Source organism: Delphinus delphis, chromosome 6, assembly GCF_949987515.2.
Source record: "Delphinus delphis chromosome 6, mDelDel1.2, whole genome shotgun sequence".
Classification (NCBI taxonomy): Eukaryota; Metazoa; Chordata; class Mammalia; order Artiodactyla; family Delphinidae; genus Delphinus; species Delphinus delphis.
The window spans coordinates 5,084,577-5,102,073 of NC_082688.1; the positions used below are offsets into that span (position 1 = coordinate 5,084,577).

Consider the following 17,497-nt stretch of genomic DNA (forward strand, 5'->3'; position numbering starts at 1 on the left):
CACTTCCACCGCCGGGGCAAAGGCAGTAACTCGCTCTGGGAGGAGAGTCCACAAAGCTGCAAGCCGAAGACTGCCTGGACAGAACTGGAGCAGCCCAGAAAAGGCACACCTCCCTCCCACCCGCCCACCGCCACGCCACACACACACTTACCACCTTCGTGTCCTGCTGGCTTTCCATTCAGCTGTGCCCATGACTTTGGTCCACCTGGCGCTGAATTTGTATTCTGAAAGAAGGAAGACAATGAGAACAGGGTCTGCGGTCCACTCCCTGAGCGAGTCAGAACAAGGTGCCCTCGGATCCTCACCTGAGGTCCAGACCCTACACTGATGTACCCACCACCACCAGCGGGGTAAGGTCCAACCACGCGGGCTTTCCACGCAGCCTCCCACTCGGGCAACAGTCCAGGGTCAGGACCCACGGCCACATGACAGACGAGGGGCAGGCTGGAGGGCGAGCGGCCAGCTCAGGGTCCCACGGCAGAGCCAGCGGTGCGCTCGGAACATGCTGCCAGGCTGCCCCTCATGCCCACGCAGAGCTACTCTGTCTTGCTCCAGGGACAAGACCAAACCCCAATTCTAGTGTGTCTGAAAAACTGGGTGGCGCCGCTAACAGAACACGCGCGCGGGAAGGCTCACGTGCCTGACGAGTCGCTGGCCAGGCGGCAGCACCACTTTCCACAATCACTGCCGTGCCACAAGGCACCACTCCCCAGGTGCGCGGCCTTCCGCCTCCACTCATCTGGGCTTGCCCGGCTCGGCTCACCTCTGCTGAAAGCTCACCGCACGCCAGGCACGGTGCTAGGCACACCTGGGTCACTTGGGTTAGACACTCAGCTAGCGAGGCGGGACCAGGACTTGTCCCCACCCTGCCCACGCCCAAAGCCCCTTCAGGTCCCCAACCACTGAACTCAGCTGTCTTCCCAACAACATGCTACTTAACAACCGAAGGTAAAGATACACAAATCCAAGCTGATGCAGCATGACGTTCCATCACTTACTGGACTAGATCCTGGATAAACAGTTACCCCTTCCCATCCTCCCCCTGCCTCTTCCGCCACACACACTCAAGGCAGACGGCTGTCTCTCTTGCCTTCGATGCAGAGCTGAGTAGGCGCAATAACGCCTGTATTTATCACAGACTTGCCCTGAGTGCTTGACCTGAGAGGCCTGGAACGCCCAGGGTCCCCCGTGCAGACCACACAAGGGAAATGCCAGCACCGTGACAGGGGCAGGGCAGCCCCTGCTGGGAAGGGCGAGGCTCCAGACCAGCGGGAAGCAGGGGGCCCCAGGGCACTGCCATCCCACAGCCTCCGGCTCGGGGTCTGCAGCCAAGCCTGAAGCCACAGGGATGGCCCCCACCCTCACCCCCGGAAGAGAAGGCCTAGGGGCCACGAAGGCGTTAACAACACTGTGGCAAATCTCACCCCAAAGCTGGGAACCACCGGGGGTCTCCTCCCAACACCGTCCCCGCACGAGAGGAGAGCTGGTAAGCGCCAGGCGGAGGGCCCGCGTGCCAGCTGCAGGACAGGGCCCGACCCGACCGCAGTCCCCGCGGCACCCGTGCTCCACAGGTGCCCAAGCCGCACGCAGGCCCGGCCCAGGCCTGTTTGTCTCTAACAAGCTTGGAAGGTGAGTCTGACGTAGAGCCAGGGCTGTAGAAACAACCAGGGCTCCAGAAACAACCAGGGCTCCTTAATCGCACTCAGCTTCAAATTCTGGGAAACAGATACGAACTCCACACTACATGCTCTGACTGATCAGCAGGTCCCAGTGGATTTAGGCCAATGAACATGCAGTCTCGCATGAATGTGGATTTCTTCTTGCTTCTCCTTTAATTTCAAAGCACAGTTCAGTGTTGGGCAGGGAGGGTGTCCCTCTGCTAAAGCCATAAGCTTTCCCCGCAGATGGGGACGGCACCTCGGTCCTTCTACTGCCCAGGCAGCAATGCAAACTGAGTCATTCTTTCAAGGGAGTCAGTGAACGCCAGGCATCTGTCTAGATTTTTTCTGGTCTTCTAAAAGATTCAGACACCTTGCCTAGATTTCTAGCCACCAGATACCGGCCTCTGTACCCACAGACAGACACCAGTGGGCCAAGTAGGATATGAGCTCTTGATTAAATCATGACTCTGTTTAGAGGCGTATGAAGTGCAGCAACAAATAAAGGATCACAGCTTGGTATTTCCCACAGCATGCTCTGAGAGACACTAGTCTCTAGAGACGTTCGACGAAAAGAGGTTTCCAAGGATAAATACATTTCGGGACCACTGTCCATGATGTCCTTTTCTCGGAGACTCACAGGACACATTAGCATACTGAAGACACCGAGAGAAAGTATGACATTAAGAAAACCAAGCAAAGGAGCTGGCTTCATTTTGTTTTCCAAACTCACCAGACCACTGAACCTTCTGTAGCCTAACACCTGCTGTCTCCTTTTGACACTTGCTTCCGGGGAGACACTGCGGGGGGCCCGATCTAGCCTGTAGCTGCCAGAGTGACTCACCTCAAGCTAAGGCAACTGGAATCAAATTAGGCGTCTATATTCTATTCTGCATCTGGGGTCTCTCTCAAGAGTCACTCATCAGGTTTGCCTCTGGAATGAGCACGTCACGCAGAGCCACGCTTCTCAGCGACAGCTCCCATCGGTCCCCAGCGCCAGGGAGCTCAGAGGCGCCGACGCCTAGGCAAGCATCGGGACCGGGTCCCCAGCACCTACCTCCTGACTGATCGACTGTGTCGGTTTCTGCAAATTGGAGACAGATTTCTGCAAACCCGGCTGCGGCAGCAACTCCGGCGGCTGAGAGGCCGTCGCACTGGAACTAGACAAAGGCAGGACACACACAGGAATTAGACAGGCACCGGCCAAGCCCACAAGGTCCCTCCACATTCCCGAGAGACACGGCTGCTCGCTGGCTGGGAGCAAGACCTCCTCTGGCCAATAAAGATACCTTCCCCGGCGGACTCCTAGGCTGGCCAAGGCAACGAGAAACTGGACCACCTGTGAGGTCTGCTCACCGACGCCTGATAGGACAGGCCAGCCCTCTGCCTTTCCACAGAGCCTTCTGTCTGCGAAGACTGAAAGCTCACGGCCAACAACGAAGTGATGGAGGACATGTCACGAGGGAGACTGCGTGGGGGCAGGGAATGGGCTCTGAGCTCCCGCCCCTCGCTCCTGACCAAGAGCTCACAGCTCCTCAGGGGCTGACCTCTTTGAAGCATGAGCAGATTTTTTTTTTAAACCTTCTCTTGGCTTATAAAAGAAATACATGCTCATGATAAAAATAAATAAATACACGTAACACAGAATTTGTCACGATCTCATCCTCCGGAGAGAAACTCAAGCAGATTTTTCTACGTATATTAGCACAGCATTTTGTAACACAAGTAGGCTAACACCATGCACACAGTCCAGCAACTCGTGTTTTACTCAATGCCCTTGACATCTTTTCGTGACAACACACATGGATCTACTGCTTTCTTTTAATGACACAGTACAGGTGGATGGGCCACAATGTGCCAACCTCCAATTTTTCTTCTATTACAGATAAAACTGCAATGAGCATTTTTGTGTACACATCTTGGCACACTTGTGTGTATGCAATTCAGTAGTCTAAGTTCTTAGAAGTGGGACAGCTGGCTCAAAAGACGTTTTAAAGTTTAAAAGATACCGTGGAGCTACCCTCCAGCAAAGGCGCGTCTGTCGATCTATACCCCACAAGTCATATTCTGAGAGCAATAAGAAAGGGTTCTGAAGGAAGATTTCTGCCAACTTGCAGCCTTCCAGTCACTCGTTCTGTTCAACCTTCCATGCGACGAGCTTCAAGGAGGACAGCAATCCCCTGGCCAGAATCCACCCAATGCCGGTGGCTCAGCTGAAGGCAAATTCTACACACATCCAAGGCTTACTCAACCGAGTAACTCACCACCTGTGATTATTACACAATGAAGGCCACTGACCCTCCTCTCTCACATCACCTTCTACCTGAAATAGATGCTTCCAGGTGGTGTCACTTCTGTGGTCTCCAAACACTGAGTCCCAGCAGGTGTGGCCCCCCTACTCGGCCAACTCCCTGACAGCCTCGTGAGGATGTGGCCCAGGGGAGGCAGAGAAGCAGCGCCGGGGTCTGCTGCCCCCGCCAACACTCACTCTTCACCTCTGGCTGGCAAACATGCTTCAGCACACTGGCCTCGTTGAAGATGCCTGACGCTTTCGATGCTACTGGTACATAAGACTGGATAAAAGGAGGGAGCAAGGCTTTGTCCTCTCTCTCTAGAACTTTCAGTAGCAGAGGCATTTCAACGCTTACACTGAGCTGTTTGCAGCGTCTACACTTGAACAGAATGAGGACATCCGCCACGTATCACCTCTGTGCCAGGCCCTGTGCTAAACACGTGACTTGGGCCAATCTCATCCATTTCCTGTAGCCACCCCCGGAACCAGGTGTTATTTGTACTTCACAGGAGGACAATGATGCTCAGAAGTCAAATAAACCAGGTCCCATAAATGGCCTGGCTGGAAATCACACACATCTGTCCAGTTCTAAAAGTCACACTATACCGTCAATCAGGATGATCCCTAAGCCAACGGTTAGGAACTGTCTTAAAATTTCAGTTATTACTGATCATCTGAGCGAATTATTGGCTCACTCTCTACATATGGTCTGAAGTAACTACAGAAGTTTTACAGACGCTATTGGCCACTTCCAATTAGAGAAAAGGACCCTGGCTGGCAGGCTGTGCTCTGGGCCACTTTTACTTTCTGGGTCCTGAGTATCAATCAGCAGCCAGACCACAGGGGAAACACAGGGCAGGAGAGGGTATGAGGCTGGACTGCTCTGTTTTCACGGCCAAGCCCAGCAGCAGGGCTCTGCCTGCCAGCCTCAGAGAGGCCCCGTCCTTCCCCAAACCCCTCCCAGCGCAAACCCCAATCCTCTTTCCTGGACACCCTACCGCTGGCTGGAACGCAGCCGGGCCACGGGCCACGGAAGGAGGAACGAAGGCTCAGGCGGCACACTCGTGCTTTCAGCGCCACCACACAACCTCCCTCTAATGATGATCTCTGTGCCAGATCCCGGGCCTCCTAAGGCTCCCGTAAGTGCTGTGCCGGCAGAGGGTGGGCCTGCAGGGAGGCTGCGCGCTGACCCCGAGTGCCTGGACTGGGGCGGCTGTCCTCGTAACTGAGTCCTACAGAGCATGTGCAGACACCTGTGTGGGGCGCTGCTGCCCCAACAGCTGGGACGGCTCCACCTTCTCTACCTGGGGCCCAGCACCCAGGGACCCCAACCAGGTGAAGCACTCAGCTCTCCCCACAGTGGCTCCTCTGGGAGAGGTGAGCCCTTCTTAACAAGGCACAGGGGACACTGGTCACCAGGGAAAGGCAGCTCACAGAAACACTGTTGCATCGGCTCCCAGAGCCAGGAAAAATGAAGGCAGGGAGCAAGAAACTGCTAAGTAGCAGGAGTCGGGGTGAAAGAAGCTTCCTTTGGAACCTGCCCAGTTCTCCAGAGCTGCCCCTGCAGGAGGAGAGGGGGCCGGCCACGGACGCAGCTCCAGCTCCCGGCCCTCCGCCCGCCCCTCTGCTCTCACCTCTTTGGGTCTTGCTGATCCTGCTTGTTTGCCCATCCCGTCCCGTCCTTGGGTACTATAACGATGTTGGGGTCGTTTCCTTTGTTTTCAGACTTCAAGCTTGGCAGGTTTGCAGGCGGTGGCATACGCCGGGCTGTGGCAACTTTCCCGAGACTCTGTAAGCCATGTCTAGGAATAACTGTGTGGAGGGAGAGGTGGAAAGAGATGTTGCACAGAAAGTCATGGAAGGAAAGATGCCGGGTTCATTCAGCTGCTCTTCCAAACTCTAGAGGATAATGACAGAGGCAACCAAACAACAAACAAGGGACAGACCCGCCACGCAAACACACAAAAAGTGCTTGGTGGTCACTTGTAGTCAGTCCTTTTACAAGCCCTTCACCGAGGACTTCAGAGACACAGGAGCTGCTGAAGTCTGTGCGGAGGCTTCCAGTTTGCTCGTGGGCAGAAGGCTCAGGGCGTTTAGGACATGGGGGAGGGGCCAGGCCTAGAAATCTCCATCCCACAGAATGACTAGCCCTGTGCAGAGGGGAGACTGCTCTGGCCTCGTTACAGCAGGACTGAAGGGACAGCCTCGCCTAGACCCAAGCCAAGCCTGAGCAGGGCCCCCGGCATTCATAAAATTCTCAAGGGGTGTGGACAGAATCAACAGGAACTTTCCCCGCCAAGCTCCGGAATATTAGAACCATGAAACCTAAAGGGGTAACTCTAATGCAAATTAAATTCCATTCTGCCCATCGGGCTCAAAATATCCATGGCTTCAAAAAGATAAGACAGAGGAGGAAATAATCCTAGTACAGCAGAGTCAGGATATTCCAGGCTCTGAAATCATACATCAATTAGGAGCAAAGGGTGACGTGTTTCCCCTGAACTACAGGATGACCTCCACGTGCCCAGCAGACTGGTCTGCATGGACCATTCCTGTCTGACCAGACAGGGGACTCTAGGTTTTCCTGATCCTTGACCTGGAGCTTCTCGCTTAAGGGAAAGCATAAGGAACTGGCCTCCAACCCCCTCTTACCTGAGGATCTGATCGAGTCTACTGATTTTCCTTTATACTTATCAAACAGGCTGAGAGTCGAATACTTGCTTTTCCCATCCTTGCCCTTGGTTATTTGCCCCAAACGATCGGACATTGCGATGAAATGTCATCTAGTAAGGAAATTTTTCTCGGCACCGCTCCCGATCTGCCTTTGAAGTGGGGGGAAAAAAAAACAAAAAGTGTTAATCCACCAGAACCTCTGATCCAGTGGACGGAATCGTTCAGGGCTCACGGATCTCCTTAAAGGTCTGAAGAACGCTTTGGACGGACTCTGTCCCTAGAAAGTTGCCCTTAGCGCGCACGGGCAGCCTTGCTCACATTTAAAGAGCAACGCTAAGAACCCTCCCTGCCTGAAAAGCAGCTGACTCTTATCACTCACCAACCACACTGAGATGTAAACTTCTGCACACCGAGTCCGCTCCCTGAGTCAAGGACAGCTCCGCAAGGTGGAAAAACAAATGCTCGCCCCTTGTAGCACATCCGCGTCACATCGAAAATAAGGTCGTCCTTATGGAAGGCTACTGTCCATTTCAAGGATGAGCAAACCCAAAGCAAAGGGAAGCACACAGTCAGGAAATCACCCAGGAACAGCGGGGTGCAGGTACCTTTCACACTAAAGGACCAGCACTCCGAGATGCAGACGGGGCAAACAGAGAGCAGGCCTCCCGGTGCAGAGCCCCCGCGGCTTCACCATCCACTCCTGCCTTCCACTCAGAGAACGTCTTGAAAAACCGACCAAGGAAGAAGCTTTTCCCCTCTGCCACCTTCTAACTTTCTACAGGCTCCTCTAGGAGCACTTTCCTCATTCACTTCCTCGCTCATCCATTTCAATACTCAGTAAGGCCACATGCCAGCTCCAGTGCCTTTTATTCCACCCTCACCCTTGGCCTCACTGGCTCTAAACTTGACCATGGAAAACTAAAACTTGTACAAGTGACCATTACCTCCCATTAGAATTAGTGTATGGAAAAGAAAGCTAAAGCACCAGTTTGGGCATGTCGGTAAAATGACAGGACGGAGGTAACTGTGAAAACATCCATGACTCATAACAGGCACTTGGTGCAGCTGCAGCACGAAGGTCTGTCATTTGATCCTATTCTGAAGCCACGCCGGCCAGAAGAGCACATCCAGTGAGCTGGGTACATCCATCCTTTCATTCATTTCACATGAAACCTGATACTCAAGACCCGCTGGTCACTGTCTCAGGTACAGGAACAGATAAGCACGCAATGTGTATCCGGAAACACTCAGGCACCTCAATGGATGCCTAGGGGTGAGCGTCCTGAGCTGCACAGGATGTGCAGGGGTCACCTACCAGGTGCAGCAAGAGCCAGCCAAGGGAGAGGCTCACGTGCAGCACCCAATCCCCAGGAAGCGAACCACACTGCAGTGTCCAGGAGACAGGGCTCCACGAAGAAACAAACCAGCAGAAACGCTCAGGTGCTCGCCAAGTTTACACGTGAGAGCACTCGATGCCAGCCACCCTCCCCAGTGCCTGCCTCACGTACCAGGAGCAAGGAACAGCGATGACAGGGAGGGAAACCAGCCAAAAGTGTCCAAATTCGAGTTCTGATGCCAAGGGTTCCAGGACACACCCCTTTATCTTTAAATCTCCCTCCCCGAAGCTGGATCCAGTGAGTTTCTGCCAAAGTCAGAACTAGTAATAACCTCCCCTGGCTGCTTCCCCCGACTGGGCTGTAAGCCCCTCCTCCAGGAAAGGGACTGTATCGTGTCTGTGTCAGACCAGTAATTAATAGGCTTTCAAATGGAAAACAACCTGAACTTCTCCATTAAGACTAGATGAGATCTTAATTTTAGACACTTGTCATATCAAACCAACAGAAAAGATCACTGGGGTAGGAACATGAATCCCTCTCAATACCCATGGGCACACACACATTCCACTATGAACAAAAGCCCTTGAGACTGCCACCAAGGTGACGGCCACACGTGGCCCCAGCCTGCACAGCTCAGTCTAAAACAGGGGCTGGCAAACACCAGTCAGGGTCCCAGCCAATGGCCTGTTTTGTAAGGCCCTCAAGCTAAACATTATTTGCTTTTTTACATTTTTCATACTGCTTTTAAAGAAACAAAAAATATGCAACAGGACAAGTGGCCTGCAAACTTGCTGACTCTGGGTGTAAAAGGAAAAGCCTTAAATAAGCACTTTTGAAGGTTTCCAGGTGGGAAATGTATGGGGCAGCCTGAGAGGGCAGCCCTGAAGAGGCCCTACAGCTCCAGCGGGGGTCCAAGGAGGGGCCCCGGCAGAGGGATGGAGTCTTTTATTCATCCATAGGAGACCATTCCATGGGCTATAAATGGGATACTGAGGGACTGCTGGCACTCTTTACAAACTAGTGTGACCTGCTGAATAACAAAAACGTTGACATCCTAATTCCCAGAACTCGAGAATATGTCCCCTTCTCAGGCAAAGGTGTGATGAAATTAAGGATATTGAGCTGGGGAGATTATCCTGGATTACCTGGGTGGGCTCAAGGTAATCACAAGGGTCCTTACAGGAGGGAGGCAGGAGGGTCAGACCCTAAGTGGTTGACAACAGTAGCACAGGCCGGAGGGGTGCTCTTTAAAGTTGGAAGAGGGCCACGAGCAGAGGGATGCAGGCCGCCTCTAGAAGCTGGAAAAGGCCAGGGAACGGATTCTCCCCCAGAGCATCCCCTAGAAGGAGCCCAGCCCAGCCAACACCTCGACTTCAGCCCAGCAAGATTCATTTCAGACTTCTGACCTCCACAACTCGGAGAGAACACATCTGTGCTGTTTTCAGCCACGAGATTTGTGGTAATTTGTCACAGCGACCACAGGAAAGTATTACAATCGTTTATTCAACACGTTTTTACTAGGCAGGCACTGTCATGTGCCCAAGCCCTGAGCTGGGACTGGGATACAGCAGAGGATAAAATGGACATAAGCTCCACCCAAAGTCCAGCCTACAAAGATGACGGGACTCACCCACGGTCACACAGCCGATTAATAAGAAGCACGTTCCAGAATCCCTCACTTCAGCACAATGATGGAAAATGCTAACTTACAGCTACATCTCTGCTGTCTCTGACCACAACTTTCACCTGACCACTGAACCTACAAACACTTCTGAACAAAGCCAGTGATGTCTCCTTCCCAGCCACACAACTTGCAGGACTACAGATGCCGCATCATTCATTTAAATCCAGATAACTAGTTCTTTACTAAATTAAAAACCAAACCAACAAAGAGAAATAAAAATTATTCACCAGACATCCTGGGCCATCAAATTGCTACATTAAATCTTAACATGCTTGATTTTTAAAAATTTTTTTTATTGTATTTATTTATTTTTGGCTGCGTTGGGTCTCTGCTGCTGTGCGCAGGCTTTCTCTAGCTGCAGAGAGCAGGGGCTACTCTTCGCTGCGGTGCGCAGGCTTCTCATTGCAGTGGCTTCTTTTATTGCAGAACGCAGGCTCTAAGCGCGTAGGCTTCAGTAGTTGTGGCACGTGGGCTCAGTAGTTGTGGCTCACGGGCTCCAGAGTGCAAGCTCAGTAGTTGTGGCACACGGTCTTAGTTGCTCTGCGGCATGTGGGATCTTCCCGGACCAGGGCTCGAACCCGTGTCCCCTGCACTGGCAGGCGGATTCTTAACCACTGAGCCACCAGGGAATCCCAACATGCTTGATTTTAAAAAATCAAATGTCTTATAATTCTGAAACTTGACCAGAAAAATTCTTGTTTCTATAGATACTACTAGAAAGTCTTCTTAAAATCTGTTAATCCGGGCTTCCCTGGTGGCGCAGTGGTTGAGAGTCCGCCTGCCGACGCAGGGGACACGGGTTCGTGCCCCGGTCCGGGAAGATCCCACATGCCGCAGAGCGGCTGGGCCCGTGAGCCATGGCCGCTGGGTCTGCACGTCCAGAGCCTGTGCTCCACAACGGGAGAGGCCACAGCAGGAGAGGCCCGCGTACTGCAAAAAAAAAAAAAAAATCTGTCAATCCACAAGAATGTAAATTGGTGTAGCCACTATGGAAGACTGTATCGAGATTCCTCAAAAACTAAGAACAAAACTACCATATGAGCTGGCAATCCCACTTCTGGAAATTTATGCAAAGAATATGAAAATACTAATTTGAAGAGCTACATGCACCCCTATGTTCATCGCAGTATTATTTACAATAGCCTAATGGATGAATGAAGAAGATGTGGTATACACACACAATGGAATACTATTCAGCCATAAAAAAGATGAAACTGCCATTTGTGACAACATGGATGAACCTTGAGGGCATTATGCTAAGTGAAATAAGTCAGACATAGAAAGACAAATACTGTATGATTTCAACTCATATGTGGAATATAAAAAACCAAACCAACAAACAAACAAAATAAATGAACAGACCAAAGCAAACAAAAACACAGATACAGAGAACAGAGCAATGGTTAGCAGAAAGGAAGGGGTGGGGAGAGGGCGAAATGGGCAAAGGGGTCAACGTATGGTGACGGACAGAGACTACATGGCGGTGGGCACGCACTGGGGCATACAGAAGTAGAAATATAAGGTTGTACACATGGAACATATAATGTTATAAACCAATGTTACCTCAATAAAAAATAAATCTTAAAAAAAAAGCCTGTCAGTCCAAACTTCTGCCAGTTCACTGATACAAACCGATCTTTCTCTGATTCTGTACTTCCTGGGCCCATGGGCAGAGGTTAGAGTAGACACAGAGAGCTCTCAGTGGGTCTTCCCGGTGACACCACGCTTCTCCGAACTGACCAGTCCCCACACTCACCCTCAGGGAGCACTAGGAGACCGGAGCCTGACTGTACCCCCGCTTCCCGCACCCCAGAAAACAATAAAGAAAACCCTGGCCAAGGGGCACTAAGAGGTATCAGTTGGTCAACAGCTGTTGCTTGAACTACGTCCTCTAAATAAATTCAGCCATTCAGCCAACACCTACTGAGCACCTACTATGTTCAGGGAATATGCTTTCTATTCCTTTTGAAAAGAGCCCCTCCGTGAAGCCAAAACAGGGAGCACACTGGACTAACGTCTGCAACTAAACCCATACGTGCACTTTTTGGAGGGACCCTTCTCCCACTTTTTAACCAAGTTTTGCACCTGCTGGGCACACTACTGGCCTCTCTAGACCTCAGCTTCCCCACCTACAGAACTGAGGGGCCAAGACAAGATTTCACAAATGCCAGCGGGTTCTAAAATCAAACACGTCAATGTAAACAAAAAAAGATAAAAAAAAAAAACCCATGTCAATGTTAATAACCCACAGCCATGGAATCACACGACTTACTGTCAAAGCAGCCATGTCTCACCACACATCGGACTGGATCCTGTATTTCTATAGCAATCTGGGGTGCTCACAAGCAACGCTACTGAGCCACCATTGCTACGGAGACAACACCTGTGGGGAGGGGGTCTGATGGCCGATGGTCGTTCACTGCAGCGCTCCACAGTCAGACTGCACAGATGAACACCCTTCAGCCCCAGTTCTCTCTTAGAGCAGGGTGGGCAAATTACAGTCAGCCTAAAGAATGTGCAAGAGGCCAGCATGCTCCACAAAGCAACAACTATTTACTACCCGGCCCTTTACAAAGCAAGATTACAGACACCAGCCTCAGGGCATGCAAGGGTTCATTTATTAAGCCAGATTTCACTGGATACAAATCCAAAATACAAATAAGAACACTCTGGTTTCCCCAACGGTATTGCAGGTATGTACCTCCTCCAGCGAATCCGTGTCAGCTTTGGGGCCCAGCTCTGCCCCACACCCATCTGGCTACTCTGCTTGCCCCTCGGTTTTCACAAACATCAGCAGTCTCTGTCTCTGTCTCTGTCTCTCTCTCTCTCACACACACACACACACACATGCACACACACACGCACACGCACACGCACATGCACGCGCACGCGCAGCGTGCGCGCGCTCCGCTAGCCTGTCAGATAACAGAGAGACTTGCAGGCAAACATGGGGGTGTGACTCATGAAGCTGGGGAGGCGAGGGAACACACTTCTGGGTGGGTCAGAGGCGTGTCCATCCCAGCCTGCTTGGGTGCCAGGATCTGGACGAGCCGGCTGAGACACCGGGTTCTGCAGGCAGCACAGACCAAGCCTGGAGCACAGCCACGGCTTTCACGCTGCTTGCTCTTCCTTTTCTAGGCAACAGAATTCATTTCTGTATTTTTTTTTTTCCTAAACAAGATCTAATTTGGAAGCTCGGTATTACATATAAAGCAGCTACGAGCCAAGGGAGCGCCGTCCCTAGTCCTGCCCCCACTGCTGGAAGCCTGCCTTCCCACGCAGCCACCTGAGGCCCCGCCTGGGCCCCGAGGCTGTGAAAATGGCTCGCCTAAAAGAAACAGGAAAGAAGGACCCCAAATCCGTGTGAAGACAGCTTTGGGGAACGAAGCAAAGGACATTTTAACACAATTCCAAGTCTGCCCGTTTTGGCAAGTCACCTACAGAAGTGCTGAGAGGCCCAGGCTCTGCTGGAGCAATACAACCAGAAAGATTCACCAACAAGGGCAACTTAGTCACCAGGCGCCGAGCCTCCAGACGGCAGGCCCAGCTGTCCAGCAGGTCACCAGACGCCTGCCCTCGGTCCACCAGAGGGAGGACCTCCCGCCCTCCAGCTTATCAAAAGCCATTTCCGAGTAACAGGATTCATTTCACTCCCACTTGGGTACCAGCCAGCGGCAGACGCCCGCCCAGCCAGGGACTCCCCGGGGAAGCGCTCCACGCTCAAGGCAGGCCGGCATCCTGCTGACACTCACTGCCCTCTATCCTCTCGGGAAGACACTACTGTCATCAGCCTGCTTTACAGAGGAGGACACTAAGTCCCTGCCCAGGGTCACAGGCTGGAGCCTGGGCAGGAACACCAGGCCACAGAGGGGCCCTGATGTCAGGCTGCTGAGGCTCTGTCCATGGGAGGGCGAGTGCACTGGTTCTGACGCAGGGCAGCGCCAGCTCAAGGCTGCCTTCTGGGCGACTGCACGGATGACCGGACCAGACAAGCCGTTCAAAGATGAACCTTTTGGGCTTCCCTGGTGGCGCAGTGGTTGAGAGTCCGCCTGCCGATGCAGGGGACACGGGTTCGTGCCCCGGTCCGGGAAGATCCCACATGCCACGGAGCAGCTGGGCCCGTGAGCCATGGCCGCTGAGCCTGCGCGTCCGGAGCCTGTGCTCCGCAACGGGAGAGGCCACAACAGTGAGAGGTCCGCGTACCGCAAAAAAAATAAAAAAAAAAAAGATGAACCTTTTATACGCGCAGGTGCTGCCCACAGCCAGATTTACACCGGGGCAAACCCCGGCTTTTCACAGGTCTCCCTGAGCCCGGTAACACTTGGTCACATCACCTGCTTTCCTAAGCAGTCCTCAATCCTCAGGACACCTGGAGCCATCACCACCGACAACGAAGGACCCAATGCGAGCTCCAGCCTGGACCCCACCTCTCAGAGCGGAGGTGGTCAGTCACCGGGGAAGACCCACGAGCCACAGAAACAGCACGTTCAGACTAAGTGCCACCGGCTCGAGACACAAGCAGAAGCCCCCGGCCGGCGTGGAGAAAAAGGAAAGCGTAATCAAACAGGAAGGGAAGCTGAGAGCAGCCCGGATAAACAGGTCAGGAAACAAGCACGTGGGTCAGTAAAGGACCTGGGCGTCAGACAGTATGCTTGTCCAGTCTCAGTCAGAACATAAAGAACCATCCCCCACAAAATCTGGGTACAAGATGAATAAACAATTCCATCCTTCTCCAACACTGCCAAAAAAAAAAAAAAACACTTCAACACGGGGGACGCCCCACATCACGTAGTTCAAGTTATCAGATGTGTGCTGCCCGCTCTGTGTAGCAGACACGGGGCTACTAGCTGCTGGGGGTGTGGAAGCAACGAGACCCCAGCCTGCCCTCCAGAGCAGGCTCCAGACAGCAGCATCTCCATCACCGCCACTCAACCGCCCAGCGCTGCTGCAACCACAAACATAAACAAAGCAGCAGAGCTGGGTTCCAATAAAACTTTATTTACAACAACAGGAGTGGGGGCTGGATTTGGGGCTGCAGTTGGCTGACTCCTAGTCTAAAGGGAGAATCAGATGTGGAAAAGAATACATCACAGTAAAATGGATTCAACAAAAAGGGGTTCATGTATCCCCCTGGACTATGCCCCAGGACGAGGCAGGAGTGGGGGGTGGGGATGGGGAATCCCACCTGGGTTTGCAGGGAAGCTTCTGCACCCTCACTCAGCAACAGCATGACCAACTCCACACCTCCAGCCTCCAGGGGCTCCCTACAGGGCCCCAGTCAGAAAACCAGGGCGGCCCACCAGAAGCACAGGGCCCCACACCTCTCCAGCCCCTAGGAGGCAGGAGCTGGCCCACCTGCAAAGCTGGAGCCTGGGCCCAGGCAACCCACCTGCAGGAGCCCAGGCAGGTGAGGTTTCTGCGGGACAGGCCAGCACAAACCTCTCCAAGAACAAGCTGCCTGCAAATAAAGGCCTGAGGACCAACAAAGGGCTGGGGTTAAAGGAGACTCGAGCCACCACCCGAAGAGGTCCACACCTCTGAGGGAACAGCAACACCTTAGGAACCTACAGCAATTAAAAATAAGGACGAAGGCCTGAGCTGCAGGGACCAAAGCACTTCCCCGTCCCCAGCTCTCCTGCACACTTCAGGGGCTGCAAGCCCCACCCCTGCTTCCCTGAGCCTCAGAGTCAGCGCTCCCCGTCCTGCCCTAAACCCTTCCACCAGAGCCAAACCAGGTCACAAGCACCTGCTCAGACACCTCCAACCTCATCCCACTGCTCCAGGGTCAAATCCAAACCCTTTGGGCCAGGGGTCCCCAACCCCTGGGCCGTGGACTGGTACCAGACCGCACAGCAGGAGGCGAGCGAAGCTTCATCTGCCACTCCCCCAGTGCTGGCATTACTGCCTGAGCCATCGCCCCCCACCCCACCCCCCAGACCCCGTCCGTGGGAAAACTGTCTTCCGTGAAACCGGTCCCTGGTGCCAGAAAGGGTGGGGACCGCTGCTCTAAGCCAACACACGGCCCCAAACCACCACCCAGTCTCATCCCGCCCCATCCCCCGCCACTTTCATTTCTCCAAAACAGGGGTTTGCATCTTGCCTCCACACTCGCCTGTTTCTCTGAATATACTGTTACCCACCTCACAGGTCTGACATCAGGAATAAATGAAAGAACGAACAACACGTGACCCAGTTCTCGCTCGCCCTTAGAAGGCTCTCGACCGTAGGCAGCTACTACCCTGGCTCTGCCCGACCATCAGCCCTGCAACACTCCTTCACCCTTCCAGACTCCTATGCAACCAGCAAAGCCTCCAACTTCCCACCTACCTCTGGGCTCCTGGGCTCCTGGGGCTCCAGGGACCTGACCCCACTTTGCCGTCTCACAGCTTAAGGGCCCTGGTGCAGAGAGCAGACCTTCAAAACCACGACTGAAAATTCACGGGTGTTTAGGATCTGCTTGTGGACCCCTTTAATTAATTCTCAGGAGACAGAGACGCACTCTAATGCTCAGAAGACCCTCGAGATCAACACTCCACTGTGACCCCATTTTAAACAGCACTGAACTGCCCCCGTCTCAAGGTTTCCCATTTGGGGGCGATAAGCAGGGATATGCAACGCAAGCACACGCTGGCGTTAGGACTGACTGCCTCATGGAGGTGGACAACCGCGGTCCTGCTCATTTGTTCACCCATAACGTTTTTACAACAAAAGGAATGTACGCTTGATATAGAAAAACTGCAAAACCTTAAAAAAGTAAAAAGTGGTCACCCGTTGGCCAGCTCCCAGTCACACTGCTGGATGTCTATTCACCAGCACAAGTCACTTAAATTCAGGGGCCACCATGCTGCAGTGCCAATTATCCTGCCTCCTGCTACTCTATTCTACTGTGGTTTTGTTTCCTATTTCAAGAGTTTAGCAATGAAGGTCATAAGACGTAAACAGATTTGCTCTTTGTCTAAAATAATTTTGAAAATGATTTTAAGGAAAGCTTAGGGAGTACCGCAGACAGGCCAAGCAGAAGCACATGCAGGATGCTGTCCCAGCCAGCGGGGACTTTGTTTACACCCAAAACCTTTCCCGTAGGAATGACGTCACCTGTAGCAGCTAGAATCTGGGCTCTAGAAGAGGGAGGACTACTTGGCAGGAAGTACTTTTCTTTAGCCCAGGAGAAAGCATTCCTTCCACCTTCCCAAACCCCAGGTCCTCACAGATTCATTCACTGCTGAAAGAACACAGCGGGGGGGGGGGGGGGGGGGGAGGGAGAGGGAGAGGGAGAGGGAGGGGGGGAGAGGGAGAGGGAGGGGGAGGGGGAGGGGGAGGGGGAGGGGGAGGGAGAGAGAGAGAGAGAGAGAGAGAGAGAGAGAGAGAGAGAGAGAGAGAGAGAGAGAGAGAGAGAGAGGGAGAGAGATAGAGAGACTGACTCCATCATCCACCAAGTAACAGCCACTGCTGCCTACATGAACTCCCTGACACGAGCCCTCCCCACAAGGATGAATTCCCTCCTCCAGGCAGCAGCTCTCTCTCCACACACACTGCCAGGATGGAAAGAGCCTGTGAGTCCAAATGCCACAGTGGGGACAGCAGCTCTACTCTGGAAGGCTGTTGCGGGAACTGGAGATAACTGCCCCAAGGTGTGAAGAGAAGTCGGTGGCACAGACAAGGGACCCCTCAAACAGGCCCTGTCCCTCCCCCCACCCCTCTACACTCTCTGCACCTTGAGGCTCCCTCCCTTCTCAAGAAAGCAGGGACTGAGAGCTCACTTTCTGCAAGGAGGTAGTGACCAATGATCAGACATCCCCACCCCCCTTTCTTCAGGGCCTCACAGCACTCTGCAGCCTCTACGGCAAACGCG

At 53.1% G+C, this 17,497-nt stretch overlaps 1 protein-coding gene across 24 annotated transcripts in view; it reads right to left on the minus strand.

Moving 5' to 3' along the window:
- The window catches only part of PRRC2B (proline rich coiled-coil 2B), a 100,908-nt gene that overhangs the window by 51,778 nt on the left and 31,633 nt on the right, over nt 1-17,497 (minus strand). For 18 of the 24 annotated variants that reach the window (XM_060013927.1, XM_060013932.1, XM_060013937.1 and 15 more), the window contains exons 2-5: nt 6,604-6,773; nt 5,586-5,763; nt 2,716-2,818; nt 152-224 (exon numbers count right to left, since the gene is read on the minus strand). In XM_060013927.1, the coding sequence (XP_059869910.1) occupies nt 152-224; nt 2,716-2,818; nt 5,586-5,763; nt 6,604-6,718 (469 nt within the window). In that variant the 5' untranslated portion in view covers nt 6,719-6,773. Of the gene's footprint in view, nt 1-151; nt 225-2,715; nt 2,819-5,585; nt 5,764-6,603; nt 6,774-7,003; nt 8,102-17,497 lie in introns of those variants that run through there. The other 6 variants (XM_060013950.1, XM_060013949.1, XM_060013948.1 and 3 more) reach the window with 3 other exon arrangements.